The sequence below is a fragment of the Felis catus genome, chromosome A1, assembly GCF_018350175.1.
Source record: "Felis catus isolate Fca126 chromosome A1, F.catus_Fca126_mat1.0, whole genome shotgun sequence".
Lineage (NCBI taxonomy): Eukaryota > Metazoa > Chordata > Mammalia > Carnivora > Felidae > Felis > Felis catus.
Window position 1 is genome coordinate 126,348,353 of NC_058368.1, and position 14,785 is coordinate 126,363,137.

Consider the following 14,785-nt stretch of genomic DNA (forward strand, 5'->3'; position numbering starts at 1 on the left):
TGGATTTAGTCGGAGGACCTATTTTGGTTGTAACAAGAATAGTATTTTTGTTATAATCTTCTCTTCTCAAGCGAGATCTACCCAGAAAATGTGATTGCACTTTAGGTGTTAAGGATTTACTTTCTACAAAGTACTATCAATGAAGCCAAAGAGCTAACTTTCTGGCATGCTTCTATACTCCATGTCACACCCAAGTGTGCCAAAGAATCCGTGATCAAAGCATGTGTGATGCGGTGATGTACCATACAAAAGACAGTGGACCACAATTTCTGCTTTTTCATACTCTTTATTGCCAACAGTTTAAAATGGTCAACATAAAAAAAAAGAAACATTTTGATAATAAATACTGCTCTTTGGGCTGTAATAAATAAAAAGTTTATTAACAAGGAATGCACTTTTCCAGCCACAAGTGTCTTCAAAAATTAACAAAAAAAAAAATTACATATGGCCATAGTTCACAGTTGAGCAGCCAAAAGCTGCTCTGATTACAGCCTTTAAACAACATGGGAGCTTCCTCCCTTCTCCCTCCCCTTCGGGAAGTATATTCACAGTTCCAAGTCCTCTGTCTGAAATGCTCTCAACAGAGAGAAGAGTCAATGCACCTTCCTGCGAAATTGTCTGAAAAACCTTTTAATACAGGTACATCAAGGAAAACTGCATTCTGGTTCACTCTCAGACTGTCCAAAGTTAAGAAGTGTATGCGTCAGCCTGGTCTGGTTCCGCCCAGTCCAGCAGGCCCCAGAGGAATTGTTTTCGTACCACCACCTGTCCGTCTTTTTCAACATGCTATAGATCATCTGACTGCTTCCCTGTAGATCTCACAGTGGAAAAGAGGAGTCCCATAGGGTCCATTAAAGAAGTCGTTTAATTACATCTCTGTAAGAGCATGTTCAGAGCGTATTCCATTCGATTTTTTAATTCTGATGAACAGCCAGACATCAGCAGAGTTGTTAGTCTGAATGTTGTAGATATCCTGTCCTCGTTGATGTAAGTCAGCAGGTATTCTTCATTTTGGCTACAGATGATTATTTTCGTATGATCATGGTAGAAATTCACCTTTCAAAAGGAAACATAAATATTAGATCTCTACAGATATTCAAGAATTAGTAAAGTGTGTCCAATCATTAAATGGCTACCTGAAAATCACTTTTTGTGACCTAAACACACACTTTCCTGAAGGGTTTCGCTTACCTGAAAGGTGCCATCATTGAAGAGCATCATTAAGGCCTTATCAGATTTGAGCCACTGAAGGAGGTAGAGCCGAGGTCTTCGAATATCAGTAACACTAGGCAGATCACCACCCTGAAAGCAATTGGGAGAGTTAGTGCCCGTAACAATTTTGCAGTTTGCACTCCATTCTTCCAGGCAAATGCCTCTCCAAGTTGAGCAAGCATCAGAATGTCCTGGAGATTCTTGGCCCCACCCCCCAGAGATTCTGATTCAGTAGAGAGCTAAGGTAGGACAAAAGCATCTGCACCTCTAAAAAGCTTCAGAGCTGTGCAGATGCCACTGGTCTGTGGACTACACTTCAAATATTACTGCTCAAACACCACATCCAGGAGGTACTTACATCCATGAGGTTCTCCTCCATGTAATGAGAGAAGTATTTGAGCACCGTCACTTGACTAATGAATTGTTCAGGGGCATCTGTTGCTGGGAAAACAGAGCACTGGCCAAGCTCTGCGTAATAGTGAACTGTTCTGAAAAACAGGAACCATAGGGAGAGAGAAGAAACAAAATAGAGGCCATTAGTCACTGGTTTTAGATTTCTTGAGTGCAAGAATACAGAAGTGACAGAATCTCGTTAGTTGGACATACTTACTTTTTGTCTGGAAGGAGGCTCATGTGAGCACCATTGTTGAAAAGGACACCTACAGTGTGGTCGGAGAGCTGGTACCCAAAGCCATATTTGTTAGAGTAATCGACCCATTTGGTGACCCACTGAAAGGAAGTGCTCAGCTGCTCTTTGGGAATGCAGTCAGCTTCCGGCATGTTTTCTAGACATCCTCGAAGGACTCTTGCCACTGTGTCCGCAACACTTCCCATGGTACTGTCCTCGAGGCCTAGAAAGTCAGAGAAAGTTGTAAACTAATTAACAATAAAATCTTAGGCGTTGGTAGCTTCTAACTTTCCCTCCACTACTTCTAAGGACACGAGGGACTCAAAATTGCTGCTAGGCTTTTTCCGATTCCTCCAATTTTGCTGGTACTGTGTAATTAGGCCACAAAACAAACTGACTCCAGTTACTTAGTATTAAGCACTGGCATTTATAGTCTCATTTAAAATGCCAATGACGGCAACTTACATTCGCTGCTACTGCTGCAGCTGCCAAGAGTGCCTCTGACTATCATGCGAATGGCATCTCCAATCTGCTGCTTATTTTCTACTGCAGGTGTTCCCGATCTGGCGACTGTAGTGGTAGGTGGCTGGAGCTCCTAGAAAAGAGAAGAGTCAGACAAGGAGTCACACATCTAAAATTCGTTTGAGGTTGAGAATTCTCGGTTAAGCTGAGACTGTGGCAACTGGTGGGAAAGCTTATCAAAAAGCAGTGGACACAAAAGATAGTTCAGTGACTCGAGTGCATGCCTCGTTAAACTAAAAAACAAAATCTTTTAAAAGGTTCGAAGAAAAGCTTGAATCATGATCATCACATGCTTGAATCGTGATCACCATAACCCATGTGATAATTAACAAAGAACAGAAATGATATAAAGTGTTTGTATCTATTTTACTCTTTTCCAGCATACCTCATCTGTCCTGTGTTTGCTGGGCTGCTGAGTTATTGAAGTCTTTTTCAAATCATGCCTAAGCTTGTAAATTTCTTCATCTTCTTTAGACACTCTATCTGTAAATCAAAGACAAGAATTATGAGCATTAGTCTGCTAACAAGGTAGGAACAGAGCTAGCCACATTTCCTCCTTTTGTGTTAGCAATCAGCTTATGAGCATTCAAGGCTAAACGAGCATTTTATCATTACCATCAGCTGCAATTAAGCAAGGAGCACACTTTAATGTGTATGGGAAAAAAAAAAGCTATCCATCACATTTTTCAGTGGAGTTTTATCATACTATAAAAAGTTCAACAGTATTCAAACATACTGGCTGTTATGCTAACATAAAAACATTCTTTTAACTAACTTATCAGATTTAAACATACTGGATCCAGAAGAGCAGAAGAAGTCTTATAACTTACTATGTGTGTCAATGTATCTTGCTTTGTCTTTTTTGCCACCAAAAAGAGCAGCAGCTGCTTTCTTAAAGAAATTCTTAGCTGGGCTTGACAAGTGGAAATCTGGAACTGTATGACAGCAGCTGGAAGAGAGTCTGTCTGGAGTGAAGCCCTGCGAAGTGTCAGAAAAGACTTTTCAGTAACCAGTTGGGTAACTGTGATCAAAAGCATGCAATAAAAAGACACAAGAAACATGCCAACCTGCAAAAAAAATTCATGTCGAATGATGTCATCCAAACTGGGACGATCCTCGGGATTTTTGGACAACATGCTAGCTATTAAGTGCTTAGCGGGAGCCAGCAACGACGATGGCATTGTATACCTGGCTTCTCTTATGCACCTGTAAGTTTCTTTCAGATTTGTCGTTTCAAAGGGGGGTCTTCCTAGTAACATTGTATACCTGTGTGCAAGATAACACTTCTTTAGGAATGGTCATAAAGTAACTCTTCGAATGTGAAAAAAATCTAAACCCGAATTTGCATTTTGATCATTTTGGTGCATTTACTTACATTACACAACCTAAGGCCCAAATGTCTGATTCACAGCCGTGTCCTTGCTTGTTGAGGACTTCAGGGGAGAGATAATTTGGGGTACCACATATTGTTCTGGAAAAGCAAAATAGGAAGGTCTCATTAAGAACTGTTCTACTGTTTACACTTAGTTCTCTGGATAAAACCTTAAGAGTGTTATGTTGAATTTCTATTTAGAAAAATTTGACTTTTGATTTTTGCCATCTCAACAGTTAACAGTTGACCAAGCGGCTTAATTATTTTTAATGCACGTACAATTGTTTTCAGCCACGTGACAGTGTTTTTAAACCAACTGAGACCACGTACAGCAGAGCGTTTGTGTAACATTTCAGGCAAATATGAGACAGATTTGTTTCATAATCAACTCATAGGTATAAGGTCCTCTGCCTCGTCCACAGTGGGCACTTAGTGTTTCCATGGATTAACATCATTGTGGTCTGTGAATTTTAAAATCAGCTGACCCTTCTCCAACACATTAACTGGAAAATAATAAGAGCATATTTGGTCTCCGTAAAACCCTGTCAGGATGTATCTTTCTGACTCTTACCTCCTTCTGTGCTCCAAGGGTTCCAGCCTGGCTGCCAAGCCGAAGTCCCCGACTTTTAATTCCATGGCTTCGTTGATAAAGAAGTTCCCTAGATGGTAAAGAAAACAAAACCTCAATCCCCTTGAAAAGATGTTCTCACCAAATACACACACACACACACATCCTCTTTGGAGGGAGGCAGGCAGCCAGTTGTTGACTAGTAAAGTCACAGATTCAAAAGCAAGAGGGCACAGGCTAGATCCCAACTAGAAACAGTAGTACACAAGGAGGGAGACAGGGAAGAAAAGAACACCTCTCCCTAACACGAAATCAGCGTTTGGAACAAAGGGCTTACCTAGTTTGAGATCTCTGTGTAGGATTTCTTGTTCATGAAGGTACTTCAGTCCAGACACAATCTGCCTGAGGTAGTATCGGACTTCTGGCTCCGTCAACACCTTCCTCGCTTTCAAGATATGAGCCATGGACTAGGAAGAGCAGAAGGAAAAAAAGACAGGGTGTCAGAGTTATGGGCATCAGTAGTTGTCCTGCACAAGGTGCGTGATGAAAGTTAACACTGCAGTAAAGTAACTGCCACCAGAGCAGAAGCCCCGATACAAGGCGATGCGAACGCCACACCAGCCGGGGTCGCAGATGGACTGGGACAGGGGTCAGCGCTCACCCTTCGACTGCAGTACTCCAAGAGAATGTAAATGTTCTCTTTGTCCTCGAAGTAGTGGTAAAACTGCACTACATGCTTATGATGAAGGATTCTGTGAAGCTCTATCTCTTTGTCAATCTGAAAGAAAAAGCAGAACCAGGCTTATGAGCCTTCTGTCACCGCTTCCAAGCCAGCTGCTTACACACGCAGAAGACATTTTCTTAGCAGGGAAGGGCCATTCCTGCACACAAAGAAAATACTTTACTCAACAGTCATACACACCTTTTCCCTTTGATGAGGTTTGGCTACTCTGCTGTGAGGAATAATTTTTGCAGCATAGACTTTGTTGTTGGTCAGATCTGTCATCTCGTAACATTTTGCAAAGCCACCCTGAAAACAAAGCCGAGAGAGCACTGAGTGTGGGAGAAAAACGGACAGTAGATGTTTTTAAAAACGAATAAAAATTAGAAAGGAGCGCAACGTTACGGGTGGGAGTGAGGGTGGAAAGACGTGTGCACTGTACTTTTTAAAAGCTCCTTCGCGAAGCCAAAAGCATTCCTGAAAACAGTGAACCGGTTCCCCTTCTCCCTTTACAAAGAGGAGCTTTATGGAGGGGGTTGGGAACAGGGAGATGAAAAATAATGTCTGAAGAGACCTGTCAAGAAAATTCCCTGGGGGGCAGGCGGAGGAAGCCAGGGGCGCGAGCAGCAAGCCCTCGCTTCTGGCCTCCAGATCAATTTCTTGGGGCTGCGGGAGGCACTGAGAGCTGAGGCTACGGGTATAAAGCCAACCCCGCGCTGTCAGCGCACAAAAGCCAGAGCCAGAGCAGGGCAGGTGAATACCCACGACCCGCCGGGATCGGAGCCCCCGAGAAGCCAGAATGCGGGGACTCAGGGTCCGGCCGGCTCGGGGTGGGGGGGGGATGCCCGGGCAGACCTCCCAACCGCCCGTCCGGCAGCCAGGCGCCCGCCGCTCGTCACCTTTCCCAGCACTTTGCCCCGGCAGTAGCGCTTCCCCGTCGTGGGGTCGACGATAATCCGCGAGATCTCGGCCCCCGAGTGCGAGTGGTGATGATGGTGGTGCGGGGCCGCCGGCTGCCCCTGCGCCTGGGGCTGAGGCGGCTGCGGCTCCTCAGGGGGCTGCTGCGGCCGCTTCTTCTTAGAGTCCCCGCCGCAAGCCTTGCCCAGCGCCTGCTCACACATCTTGGTGCTGGCGGCCGGCTGGTAGGTGATAGTCCGCAAGAGCTCCATCGTCGCCTCACCGCCCGGCACTGCCAGCTGTCACCTCCAAGGCGCGGACACACGTCCGAGCCGGCCCTCACCCTCGAGCCCCCGCCGCCACCTCCTACGACCCACGCCCGACGTCCGCTTCCACTTGTGAGAGTGCGGACGCCCGGAGAAGTCTTATATACGGGCCGAGAAGGGGGGCGGAGAATCGAAACGGGATGCGACGTCACGGACGACGCCCCGCCCACCGGCCGCCCGAGAGCGCGGGTCGGACGCCACGTCTGGACCGGCCGCTGGCGTTCTTCTTGCGAGCGGCAGGCAGACAGGGGTCGTGTAGCTCGTGCGCCGGTCTCGGGGAAGGATCGCCGCAACGGGTAGGGCGACAAAGAAGTCCGGCAATTCCGGGACCGCCACCCCATTCTTCGAATGCTCTCAGGTTCTGGGTTTGAAATGGAAACCCGAGGGCTTGGCGCCAGGCCCCATCCCCTCCCTCAGCCCCGCCCTCGCCCCGCCCCACTCGCCTGGTGTCCCGGCGGCTAGGCGTGCGAGCCCGGCAGGGCGCTGTGCCAACGCGGGTCCCCTCCCCCGCACAGTCCTACTTGACCGCCTCGCAACCTGACGCCTCCAGTCAGGTGTGACTGTGTCCAGAGTCCACTGCACAGGCACGTGAGGCCTCGCCCTGACCATCTGGAGGACCTCGGTGCTGCCGTTCGCCGGTCCTGCCGCCACCCAGCACGGCCGCCCGCATTATTACCCCATCAGCTCGCTTCTCGATGGGGCACTGGGGGTGGTAGTGCCAGCGAAAGGCGAGGATTCCTAGAGCAAGGCGTACCGAGCTCAACGCCGCTTCTCAGTGAGGCGGGCCCAGGCCGGGGCCCATAGGCTGACCAAGCCAAGTCCCATTTAGGCCTTCCTGGCCTCTGCCCGCCGCGCAGAGCGGGTCTTTGTAGGAGGTCAGGTCCTTAACCTTGGAGAGGGAGACAGCCCCAGGCAAAAGGCTTCATCTTCTGGCTGCTCTCAGACTGGGGAGCAAGGGCGTCATCTCCTGGGAAGTATTAGAAGCGCAGGCACGGATTCGAATGGGGAGCGGTTTACAACGTGGGCCTTACTTGATAGTAAGTGGTGTTAAAAGGGCTCCTGGTGCTAATTATGGTTTACCATCGAAGTCATCTATCACTTCTTTTTCGGAAGGGCTTAGACACAATGCGTCCTTTAAATGGCTCATTAAGTCACAGGGCGGCCCTGGTGCTGGGAGAGAATGCAAGGCCTTTTCCCCCTGCAGGGGGACTGGTAGGATGAAGGGAGGGACATAGGCTAATGAGCTTCAACATGGCTTAGATTCCTGTTCCCGGATTTTGCTATTCGCTTTTGCTGACCGAGGAACACCTGCTTCCCTTGCTGTGCTGGCAACAGTGGAACATTTATTAAGAACAAGGCACCGTGTATAGTGTTTTGAAATGCCTTATGTAATCCTACAACAGTTGGGAGTGGGAAATACTGTTATTCCCATTTTACAGATAAGGAAAGTGGGGTTTAGTTAACTGTTCTATGTATATGTTAGTAGACCACCCAAGTTATGTTGATGCGCAGTAGACAAATCGTTTAATCTAAGGTTAACAAGATGCGGTAAACTGTTTTTTGATACTAAATGCCAGGGGCTCTTTCCAGTACCAGATTGATGAACCTCTGGTAGGTACTTAGAAAAAGGGTTTGCTCCAGTCCACTCTCAAGTTTAGGTATGCATGGTGTCAGTTAGACAAGCATTTCCACAGGCCTTCTGTGTCAAACACTTCCCACCTAATGTAGAAGGAGACTTCCCTGGCATTACAGAGTAGGAAGGGAACGTCTTTCTGGTTCTTTACACAGTTCAGGGCAAGCACAGGCATGTCTCTCATAAGTGAAAGTAGACTTTACTCCCAAGATGATCAGGGCTGGAGTGGGGTGGGGTAGAAATGAAGAATGACGTAATCTTCCCCTTCATTCATAAGCCTAGGGTGACTTTTGGTCCCCAGATTTATGCAAACCTATTCACTAGCCTATTCACAGCAGGCTTGCTGGTTAGAGAAGACCACCTTAACTTCCAGAGCTAATCCCACACCATATCTTTATTTGACTGGTTGACAATGAACTTTTTATCTCTAATTGTTTATGGCCTTCTAAGAGAAAAGGACTGTGAAGAACAGGTGGTCAGGGTATCTTTCATTATTATTTCAACTCTTTGGTTATCCTACACTATTGTATATATTTTTAGCAAATGTACTTAATTAAGCATTCGACAAACCACTTAACATTCCATATGAAGTTCAGATCTACCCTTCAAAACATTCTAGTATTTACTAAAAGATTAACACTGTGTGTGTTCTGAGATTTCCTGGCCAACTGTGAAAATCTGATTTTTCAGTTTGTGGTGCCATCACGTGGGCAGAACTAGAATTGCAGTTCATCGAACATAAAGAGGAAGTAAGTGGTACCTCCGATGGAGATCAGTCTTTAATTACAAAGTTTATTTCTCTGTAGTTCTACAGATTTAATGCAAATACAATCAAAATCCCAATATGATCTGTAATGACACTTGGCAGGCTGATTCTAACCTTCATAGCAACGTGTAGGTGATCAAAAATAGCCAAGTCCCTTTAAAGAAGAAGAAAAGGGGCAAGGCCTTTCTCTACCAGCTATCATCACTTATAATGAAGCCGTAGCAAGTAAGAAAGCACAGTCCTCTCACAGGGATAGACTGATCAATGGAATAAAGTGCCTGGAAATAGCTCCACCTTTATTAACTTATTATTTATTAACTTTGGTAGATGACCAAAGAGTCATGATAGATCAGTGAGGAAGCGAGGACTGTTCAGTAAATGGAACTAGAAGCCAATGGTTTTTCCATATTAAAACTAAGTAAACTCCATACCTCACACTGGATTCGTTTTCCAGGGCCGCCACTGCAAATACCACAGTCTGGGCAGCTTAAATGACAGAAATTTTTCTCAGATCTGGAGTCTGGAAGTCCAAGATCAAGGTGTGGGCAGGCTTGCTTTCTCCTGAGACCTCTTGACTTGTGGATGAGTGCCTTCTCGCCGTGTCCTCACATGGTTGTTCCTCTGCGCACAAGCATCCTTGGTGTCCCCTTGTGTGTCCAAACTTCCTGCAATAAGGACAGAACTTAGAATGGAGTAGGGCTCAGACATGTTCTCATTTAAATGTTAAATGTCCTCATTTAACCTGAATTTCCTCTTTAAAGTTAGTTTATTTATTTATTTATTTTGAGATTGGGAGGGAGAGGGTAGAGAGAGAGAGGGAGAAAGAGAGAATCCCAATAGGCTCTGCACTGTCAGTGCGGAGCATGATGTGGGGCTGGGACCCAGGAACCATGAGATTATGATGTCAGCTGAAATCATGAGTTAGTTGCTTTACCGACTAAGCCCCTCAGGCGCCCACTGAATTGCCTCTTTAATGGCCCTATCTCCAAATACAGTCGTCTTCTGAGGAGTCAGGGGCTTCAATACATTGATGTTTAGGAAACACAGTTCAGCCTATAAACACCATATGCAAAAAAAAAAAAATGTCCAGATAGAGTAAGGACTTAAATTCAAGAACAAAGAAAATAATAGTAGCAAGTATAAGCAATCAACTTTCTGAGCATAGGGTATGGAAAGAGTTTTGTTTTGTTTTTTAGTTGAGATCTAATTGACATGTAACAGTGTATTAGTTTTAGGTGTACAACGCATTGATTTGATATAGGTAAATATTTTGAAGTGGTTAACACAGTAAATTTCCTCATTGCAAATAGTTAGATTTTTTTTTCTTGTTGATGAGAAATTTTAAGATCTACTTTGTTAGCCACATTCACATATAAGAACAATATTGTTAACTATAGTCATCTTGCTATATGTTACGCTCCCAAGACATACTAGTCTTATTACAGGATGTTTGTACCTTTTGACCCCCTTCACCTGTTTTGCATCCTGACCCTAACATCTGCCATCCACCAATCTGTTCTCTGCCAGGAGTTCAGTTTTTTTTTTTTAGTTTCTAGATAGAGTGAGAACACACAGTATTTGTCCTTCTCTTTGTGACTTAATTCGCTTGGCATAATGCCCTGAGGCATTACGTTGTTACAAATGGCAGGATAGCCTTCTTTTTTTAATTACTGAATAATATTCTGATATATATATATATATATATATATATATATATACATATATATGCAAATTACGTTTTCTTTATTCATCTGTTGATGGACATTTAAGTTGTTTCTATACCTTGGCTATCATTACTGATGCTTCGGGGAGCATGGGCATACTGTTATCTATTTGAAATTATGATTCTGTTTCCTTTGGAGATATACCTAGAAGTGGAATTGCTGGTCATACTGTGTTTCAGTTTTTAATTTCTTGAGGAAACTCCATACTGTTTTATACATTGTACCAGTTTACATTTCCATCAGGAGTCTACAAGGGTTCCCTTTTCTCCATATCCTTGCATGCATTTGGTATCTTTTGTCTTTCTGAAAACAGACATCCTAAAAGGTACTGCATGGTGTCTCGTTGTGGTTTTGGTTTTACATTATATTTGATGTTGAGGATTTTTTTGTGTACCTGTTGGCCATTTGTACATCTTCCTTGGAAAAATATCTACTCAAGATCTTTGCTCAGTTTTAATTGTGTGTTTTGTTTTTTACTATTATATGGGTTCCTGGTATATTTTGGATAATAACTCCTTATCAGATGAGTGGTTGGCAAATATTTTCTTCCATTTCATGGGTTGCCTATTCTTTTGTTGATAGTTTTCTTTGCTGTGCAGAAACTTTTTAGTTTGATGTAGGCTGATGACATTATGTGCATCTTCTTTGATTTTTTTTAACCTCTTATTTTGAAATAAAATTTCTTTATCCCTTGTCCATTGTTAAAAAATTGAAGAATATAGAAACACTAAAGAAGGCAGGTATTGGTAAAATTCACTGTAAGAATTCAGAGTGCCTAGGTGGCTCACTCGGTTAAACATCTGACTTTGGCTCAGGTCATGATCTCACAGTTCATGGGTTTAAGCCCCATGTCTGGCTCTGTGCTGACAGCTCAGAGCCTGGAGCCTGCTTCGGATTCTGTGTCTCCCTCTCACTGCCTCTCCCCCACTCATGCTTGCTCTCTCTCTCTCTCTCTCTCTGTCAAAAATGAATAAATGTTTAAAAAAATTTTTTTGATTCATGTAAGATGCAATGATAAATAATCCTAAAGTGGTCTTCTCCCTTACTCCTCTATTATGGATTTCTTGGCATGTCATCCAGGTGGTGATTTCATTCCTCTGCTCTCCATCCAGATGGCAGTTGTCAATAGGCTTCACTGTCCAATATCTCGAATTGCTCTTTCAGCTAAGTCATTTTAACCCTGGTGATCTGGCTCAATAGTATTGTAAATGGTACTCTTTTTTCTTTCATCATCACTGCCCTATGTTTTGAATGTTCTAAACAGACTGTTAATTCTATCACACCTGCAGAAACTGCATTCACAAAGATTTCTATTTTTAAAAATCTTTTTTTTAATGTTTGCTTATTTTTGAGAGAGAGAGGAGGAGCAGAGAGAAAGAGGGAGACAGAGAGAGAGAGAGAGAGAGAGAGAGAGAGAGAGAGAGAGAATCTGAAGCAGGCTCCAGGCTCTGAGCTGTCAGCACAGAGCCCAACACGGGATGCAAACTCTCAAACCATGAGACTATGACGTGAGCTGAAGTTGGACGCTTAACCGACTCAGCCACCCAGGCTCCCCCACAAAGATTTCTATTTAGTTACTATTCTCCTTGACCTTTCTGCAACATTTGACACTTTTCATGTTCCCTCTTATTTGCCATCATGCTTGACTCCTAGAGTCTCTTCTGCCTTCTCTTCTAGTTCTCTCCCTATGACTTGGATCTTTCTGATCCTTTTCTCTCTCTTCAGTTCCTCCCATTCACAGGACTTCAGATTTTGGTCCCCATACTCACTAATAAATCCAAGAATTATGAACCCCCTCACACATTTTTAAGTTGATTCATAAATTTCTTTAACTTTATTTATTCATTTTGAGAGATAGAGAGAGAGCAAGCAGGGGAAGGGCAAAGAGCGAGCGAGTTAGAGGATCCCAAGCAGGCTACACGCTGTCAGTGCAAAGCCAGGTGTGGGGCTCAAACTCACCAACCATGAGATCATGACCTGAGCCAAAATCAAGAGTTCGACGCTTAACCGACAGAGCCACCCAGGTGTCCCAATATATAATTTTTTAAAAGATTAAGAGTTATAAATCATATCATATCTGAAACCATGAATGTTATGTGTGTGTCTTCACTATGGTTTTGCCACAACTGTAGAGCCACATGTTCAGTTTATGGCGAACTTCCATGGTATAATTTAAGGGCCAAACACAGTCTTCACCGTCAAACTAATCAGTCAGAAAATTGACTTTGTGTTCATACTGAAATAAATGTGTTAATACTTGTCTTTGTGGTAACCATATTGCTTCTAAATTCTTACGGAGCATGGGGAGGAGGAATAAAACAGAAAGAAGGGAAGGGGAAGAGGAAGAGACAGGGCTAGGGGAAAGGGAAGGGGAAGGGAAGATGAACCCTAAGATCTTGCTACAGGTTTGCCACTCGAAGGAAGCTTCTTACTGAAGATCTGCAGTCTTCTATTTTCCCTGTGTTTGGGGGACTCCAGAGGTATTTACCCTTGGTAGAAATGAACAAGAGTAAAATTCTGGATAGATGGGTGCATGGATGAAAGATGGACAGATGAGAGATTGGCTCTCCTATTGTAAAATGGGAGACGAGCAATTGTGAAAGCGAATTTGGGATAGGAGAACCAGCAGAATTGGGTTTCTCAGGCACATCAGTTTTAGGGAGGAGTTCTTATAATAGCTGGAATTTGTAAATTGATTCTCTTCAAACTGTCCATCTGCCCCATTGCTCCTTGAAACATCTTCAGGTATATACATATCTTCTTCATTGAATTGACTATTCTTAAAAAAAATACTTATTTTCTATTTCACTCCTGCATAATTTACTCATTTTCACCAATCCAGTTATCACTTAGTTGGATTAAGGGTAGATGCTCAGAAACCTGCTGATCTCTTGTTTACAAGCATCAGCCAGATGTTTCTATTTGAAGATCTCACATTAAACTGGAGGTATTCACTTCATCGTCATCATGACAGTAAAATCTATAAATTTTTGTGTACAGTTGTTTCTTTCTTAAAGTTCCCACAGCTTAAGATAAAATCCAGCTATATCAGCAATAACCTCATTGTCTCTGACTTGAACTTGCCCTGGATAAAGGCAAAACCTCAGTCTTCTAGCAGGCCCTTCTTTCTCATGCAGATTCCAAGTGAAGATTAGGTGTGCTGCCTTTAGTGCAAGAAAGGAAGAGAAATAAAAGTGTATAGATATAAGTATATATGTATTAATAGATAAGTAGGTAGATGGGTATAGATAGACATATCTGCTGATATTTGCAGAAAGGAACTGCAAGGTAAACCAGATACTGGTGAAAATACTGGTCGGGGCGGGGGTGGGGTGGGGTAGGTGTAGAGGCATAAACAGTGTAAAAGGAGCAGAAATTTAAGCAAGACTTCTTGGAGTATACTTTCCAATGGAAGTCATGTAATTCATGTAAATCATGAATCATGTAAATGTTTTACATATTCAGAAAAAAATGTTCCCTAAAATTGAAAATATCTTAAAAAAAAAAGATACTAACTGCATATCAAAATTTAACAAAACCATTCAAAGGAAAGAATTACTCTAGATATCTGAAATATTGTATTCTTGCTGAAAACCCTTGGAAGGAAATATTATAAGGAGAAAAAGAGCTTGAAATTCAGTGGTTTTATTATTAATAGTAATATTGGTATTGTTATCTGGAAATCATTCATATTACAGACCTAAAGTAAATAAATGATTATGTTACTATTATTTTAAAATAAAATTTTCATGTTAGGAAATGACTATAAAATTAAAATAATTAAGTAAAACCCTATAAGCCAAATTTAAATTGACAAATGTCTATTTAAACTCTTTTTGAAATCATTTGAAATCAAATGTATCTCCTACCTGTATTGTCTGAATGGACCTGCATTTAAAAAAATAGTGTATACAATGGAGTACTATGTGGCAATGCGAAAGAATGAAATATGGCCCTTTGTAGCAACGTGGATGGAAGTGGAGAGTGTTACGCTAAGTGAAATAAGCCATACAGAGAAAGACAGATACCATATGTTTTCACTCTTATGTGGATCCTGAGAAACTTAACAGAAACCCATGGGGCAGGGGAAGGAAAAAAAAAAAAGAGGTTAGAGTGGGAGAGAGCCAAAGCATAAGAGACTCTTAAAAACTGAGAACAAACTGAGGGTTGATGGGGGGTGGGAGGGAGGGGAAGGTGGGTGATGGGTAGTGAGGAGGGCACCTTTTGGGATGAGCACTGGGTGTTTTATGGAAACCAATTTGACAATAAATTTCATATATTGAAAACAAATAAAATATTTATCAAAAAATAGTGTATATAACTGATTAATACATTTGCAACATAAAAATTCATGAGACCGCAATGATACTTTTTAAAAGTTAAATTTGCTTACACCAAATCCTAGTTCTGAAAATT

At 42.9% G+C, this 14,785-nt stretch overlaps 1 protein-coding gene across 1 annotated transcript; it reads right to left on the bottom strand.

The window, feature by feature from the left end:
• Positions 1-266: 266 nt before the first annotated feature.
• Positions 267-6,329, bottom strand: PLK2 (polo like kinase 2). Its single transcript, XM_003980977.5, has 14 exons — positions 5,923-6,329; positions 5,225-5,332; positions 4,964-5,080; positions 4,640-4,769; positions 4,306-4,393; positions 3,738-3,833; positions 3,430-3,628; positions 3,193-3,340; positions 2,748-2,845; positions 2,306-2,435; positions 1,823-2,063; positions 1,571-1,700; positions 1,192-1,302; positions 267-1,056 (listed from the first exon to the last, which is right to left on the bottom strand). Exons 1-14 carry the CDS (start codon positions 6,190-6,192, stop codon positions 865-867), a joined length of 2,058 nt encoding a protein of 685 aa, XP_003981026.2. The 5' UTR covers positions 6,193-6,329; the 3' UTR covers positions 267-864.
• Between the last annotated feature and the right edge of the window lie 8,456 nt (positions 6,330-14,785).

Coding starts and splice junctions, on each gene's coding strand:
- PLK2 (XM_003980977.5), bottom strand. CDS start 6,192: ATGGAGCTCTTGCGGACTATCACCTACCAGCCGGCCGCCAGCACCAAG. Junction 3,834..4,305: donor CCCTTGGAGCACAGAAGGAG/GTAAGAGTCAGA, acceptor TTGCTTTTCCAG/AACAATATGTGGTACCCCAA. Junction 3,629..3,737: donor TGGGCCTTAGGTTGTGTAAT/GTAAGTAAATGC, acceptor TCTTGCACACAG/GTATACAATGTTACTAGGAA.